Source organism: Protomyctophum parallelum (genome assembly GCF_964188405.1).
Source record: "Protomyctophum parallelum genome assembly, chromosome: 18".
Classification (NCBI taxonomy): Eukaryota; Metazoa; Chordata; class Actinopteri; order Myctophiformes; family Myctophidae; genus Protomyctophum; species Protomyctophum parallelum.
The window spans coordinates 21,035,600-21,061,749 of NC_139716.1; the positions used below are offsets into that span (position 1 = coordinate 21,035,600).

At 44.3% G+C, this 26,150-nt stretch overlaps 1 protein-coding gene across 10 annotated transcripts in view; it reads right to left on the bottom strand.

Annotated features, from left to right (window-relative positions):
- dysf (dysferlin, limb girdle muscular dystrophy 2B (autosomal recessive)) overlaps positions 1-26,150 on the bottom strand; it is a 148,192-nt gene that overhangs the window by 52,999 nt on the left and 69,043 nt on the right. For 5 of the 10 annotated variants that reach the window (XM_083789304.1, XM_083789307.1, XM_083789310.1 and 2 more), the window contains 7 exons: positions 18,164-18,345; positions 17,685-17,825; positions 17,510-17,539; positions 16,220-16,255; positions 16,008-16,043; positions 13,252-13,356; positions 12,197-12,358 (listed from right to left, as the gene is read on the bottom strand). In XM_083789304.1, the coding sequence (XP_083645430.1) occupies positions 12,197-12,358; positions 13,252-13,356; positions 16,008-16,043; positions 16,220-16,255; positions 17,510-17,539; positions 17,685-17,825; positions 18,164-18,345 (692 nt within the window). The remainder of the gene's footprint in view (positions 1-12,196; positions 12,359-13,251; positions 13,357-16,007; positions 16,044-16,219; positions 16,256-17,509; positions 17,540-17,684; positions 17,826-18,163; positions 18,346-26,150) is intronic. The other 5 variants (XM_083789306.1, XM_083789309.1, XM_083789308.1 and 2 more) reach the window with 5 other exon arrangements.

The following is a 26,150-nucleotide window of genomic DNA, read 5'->3' on the forward strand; positions in this document are numbered from 1 at the left end:
TGAGACAACTGCAGGGCTTGACATTAACTTTTTGAGGCACTTGCCCTTCGGACAAGTACATTTCCCATTCACTTGTCCAGGCACAAAAGTAACTTGTCCGAAGCAGGAGCACGAGCACACACAAATACATTTTAAATCAACTAACTGTAAGTTGGTTTTGGTGAATACGTGTTTGAATGAATATTCTTGGTTTACAAGATAATAGCCCTAGAATGTCCGTGATCTTACATTTCATGTATTCCAAATACAGCCATAGATCGGTCTTATCTGCACACTGTTAGCAGACTGACCTCGCCTGCATTTAAACTTGTAACGCTGCGTGCGTTCTCTTTTTCTTTTTTTTTAAAGATATTTTTTTGCGGCTTACGCCTTTTATTGATTTTTGAAGGGACAGACAGTAGGCTGACAGGAAACGGGAGAGAGATGGGGGGATGACATGCAGTAAAGGCCGTGTCGGGTCCGGGAGTCGAACCCGCGGCACACTGCGACTGGATTACCAGTCCGGTGCCCAGACCGTTACGCTACGGCCTGGGCCACGTGCGTTCTCTTAAGACTCGAGTGAGATATTGTCCTCTAGTTTCATTATCCAAATGAAAGTTCTGGCAGAAAACGTGTGTCAAGTAAAATTGTGCCACTTTTCCTCAAGGCTCACATGGACAACATGTGAGTCAAACTAGTAACTAGAACTGGCCATATATGGAGCGTGTCTCGAGTGTACAGGGTTTGATGAGGTCAGAACAACATACGGAATGTCAGAACAGGTCAGCTCCATTATATGGAGATCTAAGGGTGGCAGCGGGGGCAGTGTCTCGAGTGTACAGGGTTTGATGAGGTCAGAACAACATACGGAATGTCAGAACAGGTCAGCTCCATATATGGAGATCTAAGGGTGGGGCAGGCCCGTCTTGGCGGCGGGCACCGCACAGGCTCTGGGACCACCGGATCTCCATAAAATTATGCCCAATATATGGGCTTTACTTATAGGGGTTTGTTCATGGTCATATCTGAATCATAACGAGGGACCTCTAAGGGCCGACTCATACTCGATTCAAGTCGGTTCGGCTCTGTAGAGCTACAATTTGACGTCATTTGAGGTTCGGGGGGCGGGGACCGTCCAAAAGTCGGCTCTTCGGTGCTACTGAAAATTTCTGACGAGCCGAAATCATTTCGGCACTACAGCGCCGAAACAGCGGTAAAATAGTAGTATGAATCGGCCCTAACTCGTTATGATTCGGACATAACCAAAAACATACCCGGATAGGATAGGATTCTGCTGCAAGGGGCTCCTCTGGTCTCAGTGGGTCTCCCCCGAATCTATAAATGCGCCACGCACGTACAGTACGTACATTATGTAAACCACGTAATTCGAGAACCGTTGGCCCCCCCACCATGGATCTCCCAACGTCCATCGTTACCGACTCGGTGCTCTACAGCCGTATAGCCTGGCTAATAACCCAGACTCAAATCGTGTGGTATATGAGGCAATATTTTTGCCAACGGCAGATTCGCGTCTGGCTTTAGCCAGGCTACTTACTACAGCCGGGCACCGGTCTAGTCAATAAAGGACAAATAAACAAGACTGGGTCCAATGACTTCATGTGGATATTGATGATGTCAGACATCTATGACGTATAACTCCATATTCGGGTAAGCTTTCGTCCAAACGTTCACTTCCTCTCAAAAAGTGCCTCTGAAAAGTAGCCGGGGATCATCAGCGACATCATCCGTGCCCAAATTAGGAGAACGCCGACTCACACACTCATTGAAAAAGTAAAGAGTTCGGTGTCTCGTAAACTGAATCTGAATGCAGTCGGCCAGCAGCAGCAGGACCGCAGCCAAAGGTCTGCAGAAGAGAAAGTTCACGACGACTCCATTCGGGGGAAACGCGAAGACCGGCGGCCGCAAGATGACGACGGATGGCGGCGTTATCGATCTGACCAGCGGCGACGCTCACCTCAAGACCGATGAGAGCAATGTTATCGTTATAACCGACGATGAAAACGACGAACAAAAGAGCAGACCCAGGGTGACGCGCCCCGGAGACATCGTGTGTCCCGTGTGCATGGACGGCTACACGGAGATTGCATACAGCGGCAGGCTGGTGGTGTCCACGCTCTGCGGCCACGTCTTCTGCAGCCAGTGTCTCAGAGACGCGCTGCGCCACGCCCAGCGCTGTCCCAAGTGCCGCAAGAAGGTGACGCATCGACAATACCACCCGATATACGTCTGATGAGAACCACACTACGGTCTCTCTCTCTCTCATACCAGTCTAACTACTAACTGGATGTCTTGCCTTTTGTTTACAAATTTGCCTTTATAAACTTTCATTCTTTTTTTTTGTTTTTTAAAAGATATTTTTTTTGCGGCTTACGCCTTTTATTGGTTTTTTGAAGGCTGACAGGAAACGGGAGAGAGATGGGGGAAGACATGCAGTAAAGGCCGTGTCGGGCTCGGGAGTCGAACCCGAGGCACACTGCGACTGCATTACCAGTCGGGTGCCCAGACGGTTACGCCACCGCCTGGGCTAATCTTTCATTCTTTATAAACTTTATAAATGGAACCAAAATAATGGTCCCCAACGGGCCCCATGTGTACACTCTCTGAGTTACAGACCCATAAGGGTGCATTTGGTTACAATCTATCACTTAGCTGGGGACCCCCCTGGAAGTCCCTCAAGGACCCCTGGGGGTCCCCGGACCCCACTTTGGGAACCATTGCCTTAAATGTCAGAGCCTCCAGCGTATAGCTCTGCAGATTTCACCAATGTCTCGCTGCCAGAGCTGGAGACATTTTAATGGAAATCACATCTAAAACCAATCATTCCATCATTTAACCTCACTTGGAATTTGAAAGGATTTGACCTCACTTGGAATTTGAAAAGATTCATACGGAGTGGTAGAAATATGAAACTACCATATTGCTTTGCCTGTCCATTTGACGTCAGCTGACCTCCGCAGAATTTGGGAAGACTTGTCATATAAATACAGTACGCAAAAAATATGTTTCTTATTTTTTGCTCTGCTGCGGATCTACGCGAAGGTGTTCAAAGCCTAATGGGCGGCGACTGCTTCAGTATAAATGGAAAGTACTACAGTCAGACCGTGACCTCTGTGGAATTCGGAAAAAGCCTTCCATGGAGTGGGTGGCGTTTGTTGTCACTCGGGTCTGGTTCTATCTGTCATTTAGAATGGGAACGAGGCCCAAAATGAAGTGCGTCTGGCTTTTCCACGTGCTGACGGGCCCGACGCATGACCCACGCAAGCTGCACGTCTAGCAGAGCGAGCCTGCTGTGAAAAGTGGAAATTGTGCTCACAAAACCAACCCAACACAAGAGTCTCTGACTTGAGCTCCCTGGAATGTGGCGAGGGTTTCAATGGGGTGCACACACACACAGAAAAACAGTGAGTGGTTCCTTGTGGTCCGTTGTGTCTGTCATTTGCAATTCTGGGACGATCCGGAGAGTGACCACATCTGGGGCTTTTTTAGACTTTGAGAAAAAGAAGGTTTTGGATTTGAGAATTGGAACACTGAAAATGGAAAGAAAAAAAATGCTATAATCAGATCATCAATTAGCCCCACTGGAATTTGGAAATGCTTTCAAGAGGAGGATCACAGTTTGTCTCTTGTGGTCCATTTATCGTCCATCTGCGATTTTTAATGCTATAAGATGTCCTACAACAGAAGCTTGGTAAACAAACGTATCTCAGCCCACATCTAGAAGTGATCGCAGGAACTGCAATGAGGTAAAAACACTAACCGGACGGCCTATGATTCGATCTCCCTGGAATCTTTGGAAAGCCTTGGATTGGGAGCAGATCGCAGTATAAAGTCACTCATCGGTGAGTCCGTCATTGGCCCGTCACGCTCTGTCCCGTCTGTCAGTGAGAATTGGTTTCTGTGCATCAGTGACCAGCACATATTAGCCAGTGTCTGGGAATGAGTGTGGTGCGCAAGTGGAGCGATCATAAAAATGGAAAAAAGGTAGCGGATGACAGCGTGGATATTTGGAGGAGCTCGAGGCAAAAGCGTGGCGTGAGTCACACCACAACTCCACTGTATACACAACAAAAGGGAGTAAATAATCTTGTTTTTTTGGACCTCTTCATTCTATGGTGGCGCAGACATGCCGTTTCCCATGTTCCCTTTTAAAGGGTAAATGGTCTGCCCTTATCCAAAGTGCGTGTACAATGTATTTCACATTCACACCGATGGCAGAGGAAACTATTCTATAGGCACTGACAACCTGCTCATCTGGTAGCAGTTATAGGCGTTACGTGTCTTGCTCAAGGACACTTGCATGGACACTAAAGCCAGGTGGAGCCGGCGGGGGTCGAACCAGGGACCTCAGCTGCCCCAGCCACCTGAACCCTAAAGTGTCCTATGGTATAGTCCCATGGGCATATCATAATACCTAATACCTGTACCTAAGACAGGACTGACTGCTTTTAAAGCACAGCTCAAGAACTCTTTCTTCACTCTAGCTTGTAGTTGATTTTTGTATTCTGTGTTAATATAGAGCATAGCAGCGGGCGTGGTTTTCTGGACCCACTGAAAAATAAATCAGCCATTATTTTTTATTTACAACAATATTCATATCAATTATTTTAAGCCTAGAATCAAGCCATCAAGGATCCTTATTAGTATTATTATTATTATTATTATTATTATAGGCAATCATTCTGTGAAAATAGCAGATCTTCAACCGCTATTTTATGTGAAAATATTTGCTGTAGGGGGGGCGGGAAAATGGAGGGTCCCCAAGGATAGTTCCCTGAGGGACTTCAGTGAACACAGTATAGGGTTCAAGTGGTTAAAAGTAGCTGCAAAGACGGGAACTGCCCATAGATCCGAAGTCCCGTTAGTCCGAACATGCACTGCTCCCGTGCTTGCGGTTAGGTTTAGGTTTGCTCCCGTGCTTGCGGTTAGGTTTAGGTTAGGGTTAGAGATAGGGATAGTAATTTCGGAACAATGAACCTTCTGACTAATGACACGGCACCCAAAGACAATCCCTTTAAGCCAGCGGTTCTCAGCGGTTTTGGCTGGGGACCCCCGGAAATGCTTTGGCCATGTCTCACGAGTCACGACCCCCATATATATCATAAATGAATACTGAAACCAGATATAATCATCAAGGAAAGTGTATGCATGTACTATGTGCACTATGTAAACTCTTCATTTATATTTTCCAGCCATTGCAATTTTTTGTAATAATAATGTGGGGGCCCCCCAAAATAATTTGGCGACCCCCGTAGGGGTCGCGACCCGCGGGTTGAGAAACCCCTGCTTTAAGCCACGCGGGGCTGAAACGTCGACAAACTAAGGCAACACGGCATGCTGGAGCCTGCTGGGTAGCTTGAAGGGGTCTTGAAGGGCCTCAGTTCTGCCAAACCCACAGCAAACTGAAGGGAACAAAACCGTAGGCTGTTTTGGAGCTGTGTCAGAGACCATTCTGGACCTGGTTCCTAGTCCCCTAAAGGCTGCCACGACAATACAGCCACCACGAGTGGTCTATAGTCGAGAGCTGGTGACAGTCCAGCATTTATTTGACCCCTCTGGTTCAGGCCCAGGCCCAGGCTTGGCCGGGCCCGACGCTGCATGGCCGCACAGAAACTGTACAGACGTTATTAGGCAAACGTTGGGTACAAATGAGGGGTGGTTGTTCCAGACTGTCAAACCGAGACGTTGGTAACTCAAGTTTGTGACTGTCTGTTTAGTTGGCTTTTAAAATAGTACAGTATATAAGGTAATAAGCTTGGAAAAATGTGAATTATGTGGACCTTGGGTAGTGGTGGAAAGTAACTAAGTATGTTTACTTTAGTAGGCCTACTGTACTTAATTGCAATTCTGAGGTACTTTTACTTAGTAGTTCCAATTGTCAATACTTTTATGTCTGCTCCACTAAATCTCGGAGACAAATATTGTACTTTTACGTCACTACAACCATTTGAAAACGTTGTAGATATGAATTATCCGGCCTGGGCCGTGGCTCAATGGTCCAGGCACCTCGGCTGGTAATCCAGTCCGGCAGTGTGCCGCGGGTTCGACTCCCGATCCAGACGGCCTTTACTGCATGTCTCCCCCCCCCCCCGCCCCCCCATCTCTCTCCCAATTTCCATAAAATAATATAAAATAAAGGCGAAAGCCACAAAAAAAAGAAACAAAAATAAATAAATATATGAATTATCCGTCCGTCTTTAGTTCACGTGTATCTCGAGAACCGACCGTCCTATAACGTCAAACTCGGCACGTTGAGTGTCGACCTACGCCGAGATGGTCGGATAGGCGGCTGTTCAGAACCGCCGATATAGGCTATATGCCCCAATTATGGGCATCTACTGATGACAGCAGGGATCTCCATATATGGGCATAAAAGTGTACACACAAATGTAGATCTCTGCATTTGTCCGTCTGCCTGCTCCGTGACGAGACATTCCCTATTTGCGTCATTCTCTACTTGAAACGTTCCCAAGTTAAGTAGATCGGTGCCCAAGCGGTCTATAGTTCAGGCAACAAAAAAACTAAAAACGTTCCGAGCTGAATATTGTCACATTCGTTTCCTTAACGTTTGTCAAAATGGAAACTTGTGGGAGTCGTCAACGTCACAACGTGACCCCTGTGACCTTTGCGAGGGCTAGTGATGGTGGTGAGATGACGCTGTAGTCACACGGTGCATGCAAACACAGGAAGAAGAAACCATTAGACCGCTGGATTCCACGAAGGAACCTTATTAAAAGGAAAACACCCCGTGTGTCACATTCGACCACTCCTTGTGGCCGTTATTATGATGGGGGGGGGGAAAGAAAGAAAAAGAAAACAGAATACTTTAATATTCATACATTAAACAGTCGGGGGGGGGGGGGGGGGGGGGGTCATGGGACTGATGTTTCCATATTCCGTTTCAGACAGTCATATGAAAATACTTAGAGGCCAGTATTAGAGCTTAATAATGTTGACACCGCGACCAGACCGTTGGAATACTTGTAAACTGTATATCTAAGGACAATGTGTTCATCTGTGTGATATGTTGTCTTTCCCTTTAATGTTGCCATAAGCAAATATTATGTTCCTCTAAGCTTAACATGGCTGAGATAAAACTCTGAGGGACGTGGAGGGAGGGTGGAGAGAGAGAGAGCGCGCGAGAGAGAGAGGGGGGGGGGCTTCTCTAACATGACATGTAATAATAGCCCAGAGACCCACCATGCATATATAAAGACCACATTAAGAGGAGTAATCTGTGTCGTGTAATACACAGTATGTCTTTTTAGATTGTCGTGAGAAAATATAGTTTAGAAGTCATGAGCTTATAATGATGTCAAAAGAGACATGTTTGTGCTTGCATGTGTGTGTGCCTTGATGAGTTGCGTGCATGCTTGCATGCATGTGTGAAGTGCCCCTAATGCGCGTGTGCGTGCGTGTGTCAGTGTTGGGAAAGTTCACTACATGAATGAAATGAACGCTGCTGCGAGCTATTGTCAAGATAGACAATAGAACCACATAGAACCACAAACCTTAAAAGAATCCCGTTGGTATTAATAAAGTGACAACTTTTACAATTATGTCCAATGCCATTATCCAAATGAATTCCTTATTTATTTATTTTTTACAATTTTTTTTACAATTTAACACAGAGGTGCCCACAATGTTTAGGTGCCCACTTTTCCTGCACCATTTTGCAAAGCGAAATGCCACCGAATCCGTAATTCGGGCCATCTGAAAATGAAGCCCCCCAATTTGTGAAAGTTGATACTTGTGAAGGCAAAAACCTGCATATTTTCGCATGCATATATATATATACACTGTAAATGACAGTATAGTACTGCAGTGAACACAGATGAGTTTTCTGTGTCGAGAGCAGAGAAGTGATTCACTTTATTTACAACAACATGTTGGAAAAGTTTGAGAGCAATTAGTGTCTGTCCTGTTGTCTGTTTTGTTTGTCTGTTCACACTTGTCATTGTTTAACTGTTTTTTGTTTTTTCATGTTTATCACATTTATGTATTTTTTATTATGTATTGTATGTGGAACATTTACATTGCTTGTCATTTTTTTCATTTTATATAACTGAACTACTCATTATCATTGTCGATAATATTCTGATGTTGTCGTACAAAAAATGCCTAATAAAAACAGTATTAAAAAAAAAGAGCAGAGAAGTGAGATCAGACTGGAATCAGATCCGAATCAGGGGGGCAGTCAGCCAGATATTTCGTGAAGCCTCATTTGAAATCGGTAGTTCATATAATGGCCTGTTGTGGCGCTGGACCGGACCCAAAAAGCCCCATAGCTCCATAGAGGCCCATGTATTTTGGCCCAACTTCACCTAGACTGTATTACCTTAATAAACATGGTCATGAATACTTTCTTCTTCCAGTCACTAGTTTAAAGTCTAATTTCTAATGTCATAATATTCTTTTTGGAAAATTATGGTCCCATTAATTAAAAAAATGACCATAAAGAAAAAGAACCATCGCGTATGTTCTGAGGGGCGTGGCTACCATTACAGTCTATGATCGGGATTCCCCTCCCACTCGAGTCAAAATAAAAACCAACGGAGAAGAAGGGGGGAAGTCCCGCCTCGTTGTCTGGGCACCCAATGACCAGCTGGTATACAAAACGGAGCCAGCCAATGGCCAGCTGGTACCAAAGATGGCGACTTACATCAGGAATTAGCATATTATTACAGGCTTCATTTTACGTTCATGTTAGACCCGGGGAACGCTTTGTCCATATTTTTTACAGTCTATGATCCGAATGAGATCAGCATAGGCTCCTCCATCTGCATGTCATCAGAGCTGACATGGGTGACATTTTGTTCTCAAAACTAGCTTCCAAGAACACGCGGTGGAGGCCTTCTCAGAACAGTAGAATACACAGTAGTACCAGCACCACTACCCCCCCCCCCCCCCACCACCACCACCACCACCACCAACCCCTGTCATCAGTGAGCTCAAGCTGATTAAGACCAAACCACAACAGTGCAAGACTCATTAAGCATGAAAACACTGGGCCTCTCTCCGCTGATTATCCCCTATTATTCGCACATGCGTGCGTGCACGTGCGTCCATTCTGAATTCCACTGCGACGCTAGAGAGCACGTCGCCACTTCTCGGCTGTAGTTTCTATACCTTTCCTCCCCTGACCGTGTCCTGACCCTCCTTGTCTCTCTCTCTCCCTTTTAAAAGCACCCTGTACAAAGGCCAGACCACTAAGCAGTATTAGTGGAACGTTTGGAAGCCATGAGACCAATGGTGCATGGCACAAATCCCATAGAACGAACGCGCGCACACACACACACACACACAGTCAGGTTTCGGTAGAGCTAGCGCTGCCCGGGTCATTTGCGTTGCACGGTTGGAAATAGTCTGGGTTTGGTGTAGTTGAGGTTAGGATCAGGATCCAAGACCACTCTATCTGCTGCAACTAACCTAAAATAATAATGATTTGGGTTCGGGGACCATCGTTATGTCACCATTGTATAGCGTTCTCCATCACCAACACTGTATAGACTGACAGGAAATAGGGGAGCGACACGCAGAAAAGGTCGTCGGGATCTGGGATTCGAACCCGCGACACGTTGGTCCGGCTGGTATAGAGCGTCGCAGTCCCGCTCCCTTTCGTGACGACGCCAGGCCCAGGAAATGAATCCCAATGCATTTTCCCCGCATAGACATTTCATGAAGTATTTATTTAAAAAAATACCTTTTAAGCGTCGTTTGAAGCCAACTCGAGTCGTGACAAATCATGACAACAAACACAATATTTTGGACCAAACAATTAATTACAAAGAAGGAAAAAAAAAGCGTTTTTTTTCTACTTTCTAATTCTTTGTTTGGCCCAAAACATTGTCTTTATTATTGTCATGATTTGTCACGACAAGAGTTGGCTTTGTCCGCGGCGCGAAAATGTCTTTAAATAAATACTTTCTGGGCCCAGGCCGTAGCGTAACGGTCTGGGCACCGGACTGGTGATCCAGTCGCGGTGTGCCGCGGGTTCGACTCCCGGACCCGACACGGCCTTTACCGCATGTCATCCCCCCATCTCTCTCCCGTTTCCTGTCAGCCTACTGTCTGTCCCTTAAAAAATCAATAAAGGCGTAAGCCGCAAAAAAATATCTTAAAAAAAAAAAAAAAAAAAAATACTTTCTGAAAAGTCTATGAGGAAAATGAACAGGGATTTATTTTCCGCGTCTCACGAGGGGGCGGGACTGCGACGCTCTATAGCAGCCTAGGGTGCCCGGACCACCACGGTCGCATACTGTATTAGCTGTAATATTATATTATTAGCTGTAACTACTACCAAATTACCACGTGGCTGCTTAGTCTGCGACTACAACATGACCTAATATCCTGAACCCGACGACAAAAGAGCAAAAACAAACAACAAAAGCAGCAGGATAGTCCACTGGTTCTAATCACGGCACAGTTTGACTGGATATTCTGCAAAAAAATAACAACGTAGATGATTATGTATTTTGCATTTATGTAATTTGGTAGACTAGCAGACCACATCCTTTGAGCAGTGGTGGAAAGTAAGGACATTTACTCGAGTTCTGCACAAGAGTACAATTTCGAGGTATCTTTTACTTACTTTACAATTTCCAATACTTTTACTTCTACTACACTCCATCTTGGATCCAAACATTGTACTCCACTACATTTAGTTGAAAACTTATTTTTTTTACAGTTTACTTTACTTTTTGCAAGTTTTGATTAATATTACAAAACATACATTGACCACTTCAGCCCTACATTATACATTTCGGCCATTTGAAAATGGCCGATCTACAAGCTCGCAATGTGATGTGTACATTTTGATGCCAATACTTTTGTACTTTTAATAAGTACATATTTAATTCCAGCCTTTCACTTATAACAGAGTATTTCTACTGTATATTGCAGTATTGGTACATTTGAATATTCTTTTCCACCACTGCTGATGCGTGCGTGCGTGCATGTGTGTTGATGTCATCATCCTTTGAGTGTGTGTGGGGCGCATGCATGTGTGCATTTGTGTTGACTTCACAATCCATTAAAGGATGTAAATCACTGGCGTCTTTCAAAACGGTCCTGAAAAAGGTCAGAAAACCACAAGTGGAGAGATTTAAAATTCCGTAATAATAGTAATAGCTGAAGTCCTGACGCCATTCGTTCATCCCCTGGGTTTCTCTCTATGGAGAATAACATTGGATAACACTATAACATTTGTTCTGCGTCCATGACGTCACCGCTCAAGATACAGACAAGACTTCTGTATCAAGAGTTCTGTTTTTCTTACATTTAGGAACTCTAAACCGCCTCATGGAGGGCAACAGTATATATTGATATTGTCGCAATTTGTCGGGGAGGTGGCTTCTTTTTTTTATATAATTTTTTTATCCCACGATTTTGTAACCCATTTTTCACCCCTGTGTCAATTATCTAATGTGATCCTGGGCTCTACACACCCTTCCGCCAACCTGGGGATAGCAACGGACTTGAACTCATGCTTCCTTCATGCATTCGTGTCCAAGTTGCTCCTTTACACCTGGCAGGGGGGAGTTTCCCTGGTTGGACGTAGCGCGTGGAAGGAACACGTTATTTCCAACCAGTTCCTTTCCCCTCCATACAGGCGCCCCGGCTGGCCAGGGGGAGGCAGTTTAGAGACCAGGGGAGGTGGCTATTTCGTTTGCGATAGTGTGGCACTCAAAGTTTGATACAGTCCGTTTCTGGCGAAAATTGCGCTAATTTGTTTGATTCTTCATATCCGTATGAGTCAAACCGCCGGGATCATTTGTTTATTTTTGGAACAGAGTTCTTATGTGATGAAATTTTTTTATCTATGGGAATTCAAAATGGGGAAAAAACTGCGACGTAGGTAGGATGTTAAATTTACGTCAGACTACTACCGCCGTATTCTTTTCTTTTTTTTCATTGTCTCCCCTGTAAATATATATTTGTGTTTGTACACATTAATGTTTTAATATTCTATGCTCTATCGATGAATTTAATGCATATGAAAAAAAATTGTGTTATCCTTTTAGCCCAAATGTTTCACACGTAACCTCCGTGCTTTTTAAATCACTGACTAATAAAGTATCCAATCAATTAAAGATTGCTGACAGGAGAGTGTGTGTGTGTGTGTGTGTGTGTGTGTGTGTGTGTGTGTGTGTGTGTGTGTGTGTATGTGTGTGCGTGCGTGCGCCCTTCGAGCTCTCACCACGTCGATGATGTACGTGTTGACGTCGAAGTTGGGCTTCTTCTTCACGCTGCGTATGACGCAGCTCTGCACCATGCAGCCCCCACACTCCACCTGCAGGCTGGGGGAGGTAACGCTGGCCAGCTGGAAACTCTTCAAGTTGCGAACGCCCCAGCACAGCACCTGGAGAGAGAGGGGGAGACAGAGTAGAGGATTAGCTCTAGCGATGCTAGCGATATAGGTTGAAGCATATAGATTGTCGACAAAGTGGTCAACAAATAAAAACTAGACTAAAATGTTAGGGAGGTATGAGTGGAGTAGAGATCCAAAAGAACCAAAAGACAAGTCATTTTATGTTTGGTTGTGCTCTGAAACCCGTCGAGCTGTGACGCGTTGTGAGTGACCTTGTTCAGCTATTTCCAGCATTCAACAAAGTGTAAAATGCAAATATTATACTTTTTACTTCACTACAAGTATTTGACTGTACTGTACTAAGGACATTTAGACAGTTGCTATGCAAGATTATTAATACAAAACATAGCCTACAATACGAGATGGATTATTATTATAGGTTAAGCTACAGGAGAAGTGATAAAAATCAGGCCCTGCCATTACTAGCTGCAAGCGATGAACACACTGACACATTATCACAATAATGTGAAACAGCTCATCTGCATAATAACTTTCATTAAAAAAACATTTTCCTCGGTTCTACAAGTACATTTTTGATACCAACACGTTACGTTTGTACTTTTACTTAACCGTCATTCTGAATTACAGGACTTTTATGCGTAACAAAGTACCTCTACACATCGTGGAACAAGTTTAACCCCTTTTGGTGCATCATGCTTTAGCTATTGAAAAATAGCAGATCTACAAGCTCATAGCGCGCCACCGAGTGGCGCGCTACGAGCTTGTAGGTCTGCTAATTTTGAAAAATCGAAGACACTTTTAGAATCTGATCTCAGGTCAGAATGGGTTAATAATTAAACTGTCAGGATGTAATAGACATTTTTAGAATCTGATCTCAGGTCAGAATGGGAAGACAGGCCCAGAGGTTTGAAGTGATCCAGTACCTCTATGGCCGTTCTCTGCAGCACAGGTTTGATTCCCTGTGGGACCATGTAGATGTTGGGTTCTCTCTGGGGGGGCGGGTACGGGAGGTCAGAGTCATCCGGCTGCTAACAGGAACACAGGACAGAGCAGCGTTAATGACACTTCCGTCTCATCCTATGAGGTCAGATTTGGTTCCCTGGAACTCTTTTGCTTCAGGGGCAGGGACATGTTCAAGTGGGCCCACTTGAACACGCAACAAGGTTCGGAATGGCTAGGATAGGTTACATCCAGAGGGAAAATGGACATGTGTTGCACGTAAACAGATGCATCATCAACAAAGGATACAGATGTGCCATTCCAACTCTTCACGCTTCCAATCTTTTTCCTGGAAGTTGTCTGGAAATGCTGGTTTCCTCTGCAGATTGTATTCACTGATTAGCCTTGCTAAATCTACTGCTACGATACTGAAAAGAAGTGTCCGGCAGAAGAACTCTATTCATGGAATTGGAATAGAATTAACATACAACATGCTACATGTATAACCTTGTCAAATGTCCCCCTTTCTCACTGAAAATGTTCCGAAATTATGCAGTACTGACAATCTACTGAATTGCCAATGGCAGGACATGTGAAGTTATCAAACGGCACATCTGTATGTCATTTACAAGACACAATAAACCATGCTATTTTGACAAACAATAGTGTTATATCTTAAAAGGAGACTCAATTGCAGGTCAATTGAGTCAACTGCCGGCCATCAAACTATTGGCTTAGCAATGTGACAAAAACAAAACTAGCCTCCGTGAATTAAAGGATTCATGGCGTGTCTAAGAGCTACTAACAACACTAAGCAACGCAATTACTCAAGTTAAAGACCTTAAATGTTAAATATTCTTTGGGGAAAATTCAAACAGTATGACACTTAAAATGAAGGATCAGCAGTGGCATCAGAAAGACACAGTATAGTGTATGAAGAAGAACAAGAGAAGAGGCATATCAAAATGTCTGTGCGTGCGTGCGTGCGTGCAGTTAAACTGTGGCTTTCCATCCAACGGAGTGAGAACATCAAGACCATAAGCCAGATAGTGGGCGACGCAGGCCGAGCGAGAGAGAGAGAGAACGATAGGAACGATTTGATGAATGGACGCGTGGAAGGGAAGGAGAGGAGGAGAGATGGATGGATGAACGTTCTTCACGAGATCACACAGTACTGGAGACATGTTGTTGGTTCTGTGACTCACGTTGCATTTGAAGACATTATGACCAAAAAACCACGCAGAGAATCATGGTTAAACCGAGCCATAATAAATCTGAATCTGTGGATCGTTAACGATCCCATGATGCAGCTGTGTTGAACTTTTGTTGCTGGACAATATTAGCCAAAAAGTCTCCTGGTTGACTGGTTGGAAGCATCTGTTTCCTGGCAGAATTATAGTGCATCGGCTGTGTTCTTTAACGTTATATTGGATAACGTCGAATGACAAAAAATTAAATAAAAAGAAGAAAAAGAAAGTCATACATCTACAACTGTGACAGGTTCTGGAAGCGTGTGTTAAAACCTATACGCTTTATAACGGTCTCGTGAAATCAAATTACGATTAGTCATTTCCTGGAAAGCTATAAAAAAAAAGAAGGTGATGACTCATCCTGCACAGCATGCACACGTATATATACAATATTTTGCATCTAATTAAATCATTTTATTGATTTCATTTGTTTTATGTCCCTCGCTTTCTATATCAATTCTGCCAGTGGAGCCTTTTTCACACAGTTCTGGCGATGCTTTTTGCCAGCATTTGACGTTGAACACTGTAGGAATTGTCTATGCCGACACTCGCACACTGTACACCCCCCCCCCCACACACACACACACACACACACACACACAAGTGTTTAGTCAAACCACGTGACTTCCATTGGAAAAGCATTGAGGCGGCTATGAAACACGGACGGAACAGAGCATGTCCGTCCGACATGTGTGCACAAGGCCACACACACACTAGTGCAGGAACAAATGCCCCAAAAGTTGACTATATAGCCCTCCCCGAGGTAGAACAAAACGGGACATAGTTTTTTCATCTTTAGGATGTCCCCTTCATGAAATAAATTGTCCCGAGATTTACTTTTATACTGCAACGGTCATGAAATTGATCCATGAAGTGACTCACCATATAGGCAAAAAAGAAAAAAAAAACGCCTAACCTGAAAGATGTTCACATTGCTTAAGTGTGTGTAGGGGAACTACACACACTTAAGCAATGTGAACACCGTTGTCCCTATTCTTTGGGGGGGAGGGGTTTAAGAGATTAAATGTCAATGTCCTATGACAATCTCAAATGCTGTTTGTGCACAACTAAGGCCCGGCTTATTAATGCACAGACTCGCGCAGCCCCCCCGGCCACTCTGCATGGGGTTACCAAACGCCTGGCAAAAAATTAAGGAGTATTGCAACTAAGTAACATAACAGCACCAAAATAGTATCCTGGGGGCAAAAAAAAGCAAGGGAAATAAATCCTGTGCACCTGCAAACCTAATTGTAGCCCTGGGCACAACAAAGGGTTATTCTGGCTATGTGTGTGTGTGTGTGCATGCATCATGTGACTGAATTGAAGGACTGCGTATACAGTATAGCCTACTGTATGCGTGCGAGTGAATGAATGTGTGTGTGTGTGTGTGTGTGTGTGTGTGTGTGTGTGTGTGTGTGTGTGTGTGTGTGTGTGTGTGTGTGTGTGTGTGTGTGTGTGTGTGTGTGTGTCACATGCACATGTATGAGTACCCATTGGTTGTCTGACAGGAATCCTGTCAGCAGCAGCTGAGGAAACCATGAGGAGATAAACCAGAGAGGAAAAAGAGATGGAAAAGTTATAAGAGAGCAAAGCGAGGAAAGACACACGGTGAGAAAATAAATCATGGCATGATCAAAAGATGCATTTCAATCCATCCACAGTACAGAGAGTCAAGAGCTGTTGATCAAATGAAAGACCTTACCTCCTCCACGGCGTGTGTGGTGGACAGCACATCTCCCTATTGCGTGCGCACACACACACACACACACACACACACACACACACACACACACACACACACACACACAGACACAGACACACACACACAGACAGAGTTCACATAAGCAGCAAAGGGAGGATTTCCTTGCCAATAGTGACCGTTAAACAACTTCAATGTTGTGACTCGAGTGGTCTGGTGTTGTTGACTGTTGTCATCCAGCAGTGGTTGGATTTCCAACTGGGCCAATCAGCATTTTATTTATTTCTTCTTGAATGTTATTATGGAAGTAAACGGTGCAAGAAACCTTTGCTCGGCGGTAACGTTAGTGGATATAGTGATGTTGAAGTGATGCTGCTATTGAAGCTGTTTCGAAAAAAGACTCCCAGGCCAGGAGAAAATAAGTGGAAATAAATGGAAATCCAGGCTTAGTGCGACGCTATACCACACACACACACACACACACACACACACGCACACACACACGGTCAACTGAAATAAGGACCTAATCTTGGAGTTCAGTGTTGCACCATATTCAGTGTCTTATCGAATTCTGTGACTGCCTCAGATGTCTGCAATAAGCCTATCTCACACCCTTTCCAGACCTAGTGGCGTTGACGTGACGTCACTCCATAGACATTACATATTAAAAGACCTACATTCAGAAGCCATGAAGGTAAACTTTATTCTTTATTTGTTTTAGCTGTCTTACCATCTTGTTTTCTTTCATTTCTAACATTTGGAAAACGGCCTTAAATGGTGCAGACAAAGCAGGTAGGGATGTAGCTCTGGTCTGGCTACATCTGGTCCATAGCCTTGCACCAGCTAGCTCAGAAAAGGAAGGGCTGGGAGACAGGCCTATTGGAACACTTTCAGACTCAATAAAGGGATCAGACGGGGATCATCAATATGTCCGTACACGGACAAAATATGTCCGTGGCAAAGACTAGGTCTTGTCCATGGCTTTTTCTTCCCACACACACACACCATTAAAATGTTCTTATTTTGAACGTCTCCAGGTTTTCTTCATAACATGTATAACAGTGATTTACCATGTCCAAATGGAACCAAATAGACATGTAAGGTTCCATTTGTACACTCTCAGAGTTACAAACCTGTCATTGACAGCTAGATTTACAGGTATGTTTTTCTGGTAATATTAATTATTGTCCACTCATCTTGTACAGTATGTCTGTGGCAATGAACCCCGAATACAGAGAGACACAGCACGAAACAAGGGATGTTATCAAGAAAGAAAGAAAGAGGAAAACTGACCTCTTGACCTGGGATGTGACGAATGGCTGGCTGCAGGGATTATAATTAATGGAGGGAGAGACATGAGAGAATGGATAAGAGAGAGAAGCTTCACATGAAAAGATTCATTGGTCTACAGTGCATCTCACACATGACCGACGTGCATGCGCAAACGTTTTAGCCATGAGGAGGGCACCTTGTCTCTGCGGATGAGCTGGAAGGCGGCCAATAGCTCTCCGGCGCCCTTGCTTCCGAAGCGAACGGGGAACCACGCCAGGCAGGGGGAGGCGGCGCTGGATGGCGGACACACGCAGCGACCCATGAACTCGTCTGCGTTCTGGAATACACACACGCAAGGGCACATGGGTGCGAACGCGCGCGACACACACACACACACACACACACACACACACACACACACAGGTCAGTGGTTCTCAACCTGTGGGTCAGGACAAGCTGGCTACGCGAGGCTAGGTCAGGACCAAAACAAAACACCATTACTGGATTCCAAGTAATCAATAAACTAATTGTGAAAATAGCCGATCTACAAGATCACAACGGCACACATTGCGAAGAACCGCACTTGTTCAATTCCTAAAGGATCCTAAACCTTGACACACACACACACACACACACACACACACACACACAGATCTGTGTGGACAGGACACTCACGTATGTATCAGAGTCGTACAGCTCCACCAGGACGTTGGGGGGGTTGGACATGACGACCTCCGGGTCCCCGAAGATCTCCAGCTCGTAGAAGATCAAGGTCTGGTCCCAGATGGGGTTCAGAGAGTTCCGCACCGTCACCGTCTTCTGAGACTGATGGAGAAACGACACGATGGCATAGGAATCTACAGAGAGAGAGAGAGATTACTTATTACCAGAGTCCTGCAATGGGGCGGTTACCCACGGATAACCGACAGGCAACCGCAGTTGACGGCTGAAAACGGGGGGAAAAGATTCTTAGTTATCGCCCGTACCCGTGAACTTGTATTACAAAAAGCGGGTGGGGTGGGTGTAACATTTTATTGTGAAAATCAGAAGCACAGTTTCTGCACAAGCAACGTAACTTATGCAAGTCGGTGAGCACGCATACACGACGACAGACACACTCCGCCATCTGGTCAAAACCACGGAGAGCTCCCTAGATGACGCGCGGCTAGCCTTTCTTTCTGTACATTGCAGAAGGATAGGCCAACCCCCCAAAAATGAAACAAAAATTAAAGGTATATTCAGTGATTTCACTTAATTCAAATATCACTTATTTTTTTTGTTTTGTTGCGATAATCCTCTCTACTATAGAGTGTGCTGACCATATAAGGAGTTCCTCCCTGTCCCCAGTTTAACCCCTAGGGGTCAAAAAACCTTAGGTTTCGTTTTTGACTCTCTATCCTGATTGGACGAAAGGCTTTGGGTCCCAGCCAAAAACGAAACCTAAGGTTTTTTGAGTGAAATCACTGAATATACCTTTACATTTGTCGTTTGATATCAATGAAAAAGCGATAGGACGTGTACACACACGGCGTCGCAATCAGTCGGTTTGCTTAGTTATGACGTTTCCACACGTCGTACCAAACGTCTGAATGTGTTAACCCATTCTGACCTGAGATCAGATTCATACGAGGTTTCCACTGGACACACACTGGTCTGATTAACCCATTCTGACCTGAGATCAGATTCATACGACTTCAGCCTCTCGGTTGGAATATTAACACTTCTAGAGAGACTTTAGTGTGACCAGCGCAAGGAAAGAATGGAAGGTTATGCCTCCCGGTTTTGGGGGGGGGGAATGGAAGGCGGGGCATTTCAGAGTAAAATATCTGCTGGCGCTCTAGCGCCTATATTTTTTAAATATGCTGACGCATCCGTTGTGTCAAAGCCTGTCCTATACACCTAATAACGACATATCTTGTGTGACGATATACTGTGATCTTGAAGATCTGATATTTTTGCAGAACGTTTACCTATTATGAATTTACGACGAGCCCAGAAATGGGACGCTATATAGGCTAGAGTTGACAACTACCTTCCTGAAAGAATGTCACTGCTATATGCGCACATTTTGGATATTAAATTGTGATTATCCATTCCGTGTGTTTGATTCTTAACTTTACTCCTCTGTGTCGTCTTCCGCCTTCGTCGTGATTTTGAGCCAAGTTCATGGCAATTAACCACATTTTCTGGGGGGAACATTAGCCAAAAGTAGCCAAGCTACAAGCGTTGGGGCAAAGAGATTTGGGTGTGTAGCAGACAGAAAAAACCTGTCCAAATATAGTAACGACTTGAATACAATTTAACTTATATAATTGGGTTGGTATATTGTGTCCCGTCTCCCTGCTCTTCTATTGAACCATTTAGATCTGGTCAAAGGTCATGTCTCACCTAGACACAGGATGTGACACGAGTGTTGACCTAATGGCAAAAATGTCAGCACGTACACACAGGAAACAAGGTTCCAAACCGGGGTAGAGGAGGAAAGTTAGATACAGTAGTGCTGCCGTTACAACCCGTATTATGTGTATTACTATTATTAATTCAGCTTTCATATTTTACCGTTAAGTGATCAGGCTCTCCTCAGTAACTGAATAGCAGTTAGATAATGATGCACATCTGTGTAGTGTAGTTTTGTGTTGTTAGCCTATATAGCTTAGCCTCAAACCTCAAAGATATATAACACTGTATGGCAGCTGGGCTGGCGTGGGTGTCAAGCTGATGAAATAACATTACTTTCAACATCCCCAAACACATAATATGCTCTCTAACGGGTTGTTCCATTATGACTCGGTTACAAAGTACGAGAATCCATAGTACGAGAATCAACAAACAAACACGTCTTGCCAGTCACGCTCCAACATAAAGAACGAAACGTTAGTAGGGGACGTGGCCAGGAATTCCGTGTATATGAGCTGTCATTGATTGAGTTCCAAAAATAAGGAATAAAGTGTGTCTCTTATCAGTTCAATAAGGGACACATCTTTTAGTTTCCAAATGAAATAAGGGACAATTCCTTTTTTCCAAGGGACTGAGTCAACCCTAGCTAGCTATGTGACTCATGTGGTTAAAACTTCAGATTGGGCCGATGAGACATTCAGAGGACCACAACATTTGACGTCAGCTGATGTGGCTCCAGTTGGGAGACGAATCATGTCCAATTGTGTTCTTGGAAGCCCGAGCATGTCAGGAGCAGAGCCATGTTGTTTTAACCAATCAAAAGACACTACGAAAAACATGGCAGACTTTTAAGAAAGCTTTGTTTTCGTGGAAGCGGAGAACTGTCGCTCTGATGTGTCTAAGGTTTCAAGTTGGGTCAAGTCAAATTTGATTATAGCCCCAATATGACAATCATGTCCCAAAGGGCTGCACAATAAAACACAGGAAAATAAAAATCAAAATAAGTAATAAGTAAAGGAATGCAATGCACATGCACAAACAGTCACACGGAAAAAAAGGAAAAAAAACTAACAAAAAGCTGGATGAATGTAATTCAGTGCTACAGTGTATGCTCAGACTAAATTGTGTCAAAGGCTGATGCAAATAATAGGTGTGTTTGACTTCAGTTTACTTTTGAATAAGTCAACCGATCTAGCCTCTTAAATGTGGATATTGGGAGAAGATTCCAAGACATGTGGCCTGGTAGCCACAGCCACTGTAGTCTCGTGTCGCCAAGACTGTTGCCTCTCGCAATTTTCAAATGCTTCTGTCATACAGTCTGGAGCAATGGAAGTCAGTGCACAGTTTCCAGTGCATCGTGCGACAGAGCATACATTAAGCATTAACCCATTTTGACCTGAGATCGATTTTTTTTTTTAAAGGCTTCAAAATGAAAAACCCATGTTTCTATGTCAGTGGTGCTCAACCTTTTTCATGTCAAATGTCATCATCTCTATTCGGCGACAGAGTCCCCCATCTCAAAATATGTAGTTCCAGGGACGCACTCCCCCAGAAGCAAAGACTTGAGTTAAAAACATCCTGACGCTCTGAAAGAACATATTTTCAAAAGATTTGCGCCACATTTTCGCGACTTTTCAAAAAAGAGCAGACCTACAAGCTCGTAAGCAAGCCACTCTGTGGCGCGCTATGAGCTTGTAGATCTATTTTTCAATAGCTAAAGTGTAACATAATGCTTAAAAAAAAAACACCAAAAATGGGTCCCCGCCCCAAAATGGGCTAGAAGACGGCTGTGGAGAAAAGCGGCAGAGACCTGGCTGAATGACTCCGTCAGCCTCCGAACGGGACCGTGCTTAGAATGTGGCAGAGCAACACGTCTTGCAGGGAATTCTTCCGCAGAAGGTGTAGCCAGCCGCCAGCTTCGACTTGTTTTTAAGTGCGGTTGTTGGATCCGAGCTGAGATCCAAAAGCAAAAGGCCTGAAGGATTTGTTGAACGTTTGGAGTCGTCTGTAAAGTGGATTTAGACTCAGGCCTTCCAGAGGGGAGAACCTAGGGATTTAGAATGAGCGTGACCATGATGCCATGGGCAAGACAAGAGACCTGCGTGTGCGTGCGTGCGTGCGTGCGTGCGTGTGTGCCAGTGTTAATAAAACCGCTATAATATTGATGGCGACCAGAGTAATGGTCACATGAACTAATTCACTGGAACGCACACAGACTATGTAACGTCTACACTGAGACAGAGAGACAGAGAGAGAGAGAGAGAGAGAGAGAGAGAGAGAGAGAGAGGGACAGAGAGAGAGAGAGAGACAGAGACAGACAATGAAATGTATGGAAAGAGAGAGATAGATGAGAAAAGCTAAACAAATACAATTCCTTCCCACAAAGAAAAGTGTGTGCGTGTGCGCAACGCGTGTGTGTGTGTGTGCGCATGCGCGCGTGTGTGTGGATGACTCCCAAGCTGTCTCCTCTCAGTGTACTCCCAGGTCCCACGCAGTGACATCATCACCTGGGGAATGCAGAGAGGTACCAGGAATGTTTTGGGGACGTTTGTTATTTCAGGTCACAGTGACAATCTCTGCACACGCACACGGTTGTTTATTATTGTAGGACATGTGAAGAGTCTCCGTGGAGCCGTTATAGAACTGAAATAAACAGAAGCCCCATAACGTACTTTCCCAGCACTCTGTTAACACGCATGCACGTACGCACGCACGTACGCACGCACAAAGAGGAGGAGGAGGAGAGGAGCGAAAGAGGAGAAAGGATTCCTTAGTTTCATAGACCGACGGAACGATACTAATGATGTTTACTAATGACACAAATGACGCTTCCTGCGTCCTAAAGCCTCTGTCCACACTAAATAATACAAACATCTATATTATTATCTACTGTATATTATACCTTCAGTTTGTTATGTACCGGTGTATGTATAATATATATTCACAGTATATACACACACACACACACGCTTTGGCAGTGTAAACGCACTTCTCCCGTGCCAATAAAATAGGAATTGAATTGAATAGATAGATAGTGTGGTTGATCGTTGATGTGGCGTGGTCGTCTTTAATCATGGCAGGACAGATGCCAGGTGAAACCATCCATCCGTGTGTGTGTGTGTGTGTGTGTGTGTGTGTGTGTGTGTGTGTGTGTGTGTGTGCGTGCCAGACAGCGAGAGCGCGACAGGGGAGAAAGAAGAGAGCACGCGCTAACGAGGGTTAGTGAATCCAGCTTAGTGATAGTGATTTATCATTTCACTCCGACGGCCCCAAATTCTACTTCTCTTTTCCTCTCTCCCCCTTTCTTTCTGTCTCTCTCACTTCATCCTCTCCTTTTCCATCCCCCCACCCAGTCTCTTTCTCTGGTCTGTGATTTATAAAGGCTCTGTTTTTTTTTCAAAGATCGCCTCTGTTTTTTCATCTGACTTTGCGGTGGGCTTCTGATTAAAACAGACGTACACACACACACACACACACACACACACACACACACACACACACACACACACACACACACACACACACACACACACACACACACACACACACACACACACACACACACACACACACACACACACACACACACACACACACACACACACAGTAGCTGGAGTTTCCATGAACCTTCTCTCTGAAAAAGAAAAACATTTTCTCTTTCTTCCTCTCCTCAGTCCGTCCTTCCTCCCCTCCTCTTTCACTCGACTTTTTCTCTCGTCTCATCCTTTCTTCTCGTCGGACCGCAACTTTCAATCTTGCTGTCAGACCCTTCTCTGGTCCAATCATCTCCTCTCCTCTCTCTCGCTCTCTCTCTCTCTCTTCCCCCCCCCCCCCCATCCCCCTCTCTCTCTCTTCAATCTCTCAGTTTTCTTCATTTGGTTTCTCTATACCCCATTTGTTTCTCTCTTATTCCCATTTTTGAGCGGTGCACAACGAGCTCCAATGACACGTTCGACACGTGTGATTTTATTCTTATTCCAACTTGTATTCTTATACTAGAGGTTCGGGCCACTGTACGAGGGCCTCACAACTACTGTATGTCGCAGCACAATACCACTCGCGGCGACACAGTTTGTTTGTTGTTGGTTTTTAGTCTGTCGTCATGATGGCAGAAATGCTATATATGGTCCGAGTCATAGTTAACTTTATATATGGTTATGCCTGAGTCATTGTAAACTCTTAAAGTATTGTCTCAGTCATATTGAACTCTATATATGGTCATCTGTCACAACACATTTTCACAACATTTATTTAACAGTGCAGAAACATAATTGCCTTCCTTGATGCATCAATTAAGCGTCAACGACCATCAGCTGCTGGTCCCAGTCAGACACTCGGCCTCTACCAACTGAAAGTGACTGCATGGAGTCGGTTTCATTTCTACCCAAAGGCCCTTGAATGATGGAATATGATTAAGGATTACTGTGATTGCGGACCCCCTGGCTATGCGTCGTGGACCCCCAGGGGGAACCACTGGTGTACTCTCTATATAATGACTAGAGTAGTAGGCTAAGATACTGTATGGTCTTGAGTCATGGTGAAGGGGCAGTGGTCCACCGGCCGGCTGGCCAGCCCACCCACCCATTAGCCAATTCAAGTATTCCCATTTTTGAGGGGTGCTAGGCCCTCCAACGTCTGTGGCAGCCAACTCTATGGACTTCTAATGGTTGTCTTTCAATCAGCAAGCCCCCAAGAATCGACAGGCCTCCACTCGTAAGTCTATGGAGTTTTAATGTTTGCTTTAAGCAGTGACGCCATGTAGTCAAGGCAGGATTTCAGAATATGTGCTTATTTAAAGTGCTGAAGGCAAATCATGTTAATTTATGGCATACATGTTTTCTAGGGGTATTAAGGTCTGCTGAATCCAAAACTGCTCTATGCCAAGCAAAAAAAATGGCAGCTAAGTCCTCAAAATGGACCATTTAAAGATGGCGGCCACCACTATGCTGAAACATAATAAAATGCTTATATTTTTGTCTAAACAAGGTAGAAATATATATAAGTGTCATTTTTATGTTTTCATATATGGGGAATCCAATTCAATATTCTGATTTGAAATCAAGTGTGAGGAAAATGCTTAAAATTCATACATAGTGAAAATTGACATTTATTGGCGAATATTTTTCCAACCAACTAATTTATATATGTTCCTGATAATTATGTACATAATGTGTCATTGTATAAAGGTAACCAACTCCATAATACTTGTGCAGAAACTGCTTAAAAATTATATTGCATGCCTGTGGTATATAAACTGATGGCTTAACTAAAATATTATCAGCCACAAACGGCTTGCTGCTGTAATGTGGAACGGTGGCCGCCCCTCACTTCACACGAGTGTGATTTTTTAAATTCTCATTCCCATTTCTCTTCATCTCCTTGTATTCCTTCTCTCTCCACCCCCCCCCCCCCCCTCATTCATCCAAGACAACTAGACCATTAAATCTTCATATTTTTTCTCCTCTCAACATGACCCCCACTTCCCCCCCTTCCTTCACTCTCTCTATCCATCTTTCCGTGGTTCCTACCTCAGCAATGTCAAACCTTTAAATAATCTCTGGATTCTTTTTCTGAATCTTTTTTTTTATTTTTTACTCTGGGTTACTTTTGTGAACAGCTAATGTGGTCTGTCTACCCTCTTGCCCCCTCTCTCTCTCTCTCTCTCTCTCTCTCCTGCACTCTCTCTTTTTGTGGCTTTACAGAAGGGGGGGGGGGGGGGGGGGAACACTAAATGATTTTAAACATTAAAGGACTTTTCAATATGCTTCGTATTACGGAGTATTTTAGTACAGCAGTGTACACGAATACGTCAGGCTGTATATGGCCACCCATCAGTCAGTCAGTCAGTCAATCAGTCAATCAGTCTTTCACCCGTTAGTTTGCCATTCATTCTAGTTCACCTGTCTGTCCGTGTGTGTGTGTGTGTGTGTGTGTGTCCGTGTGTGTGTGTGTGTGTGTGTGTGTGTGTGTGTGTGTGTGTGTGTGTGTCCGTGTCCGTGTCCGTGTGTGTGTGTAAATCAGTTTTTGTGATTAATGCTGTGATGTTTCTGTGGTTCATTGAATCACACTGGAACTGGAGTTCTGTTCTGTTGCAACAACCGGGCCCTGTTCAGTACAACAGACACCACTAGCATCAAGTATCACATTTTCTCTTAACCCATTCTGACCTGAGATCAGATTCTAAAAAATGTCTTCTACATCCTGACAGTTTTCTGAAAAAGCTATGTTTCTATGTCAGTCGTTCTTGCTATTTTTCAAAAAATAG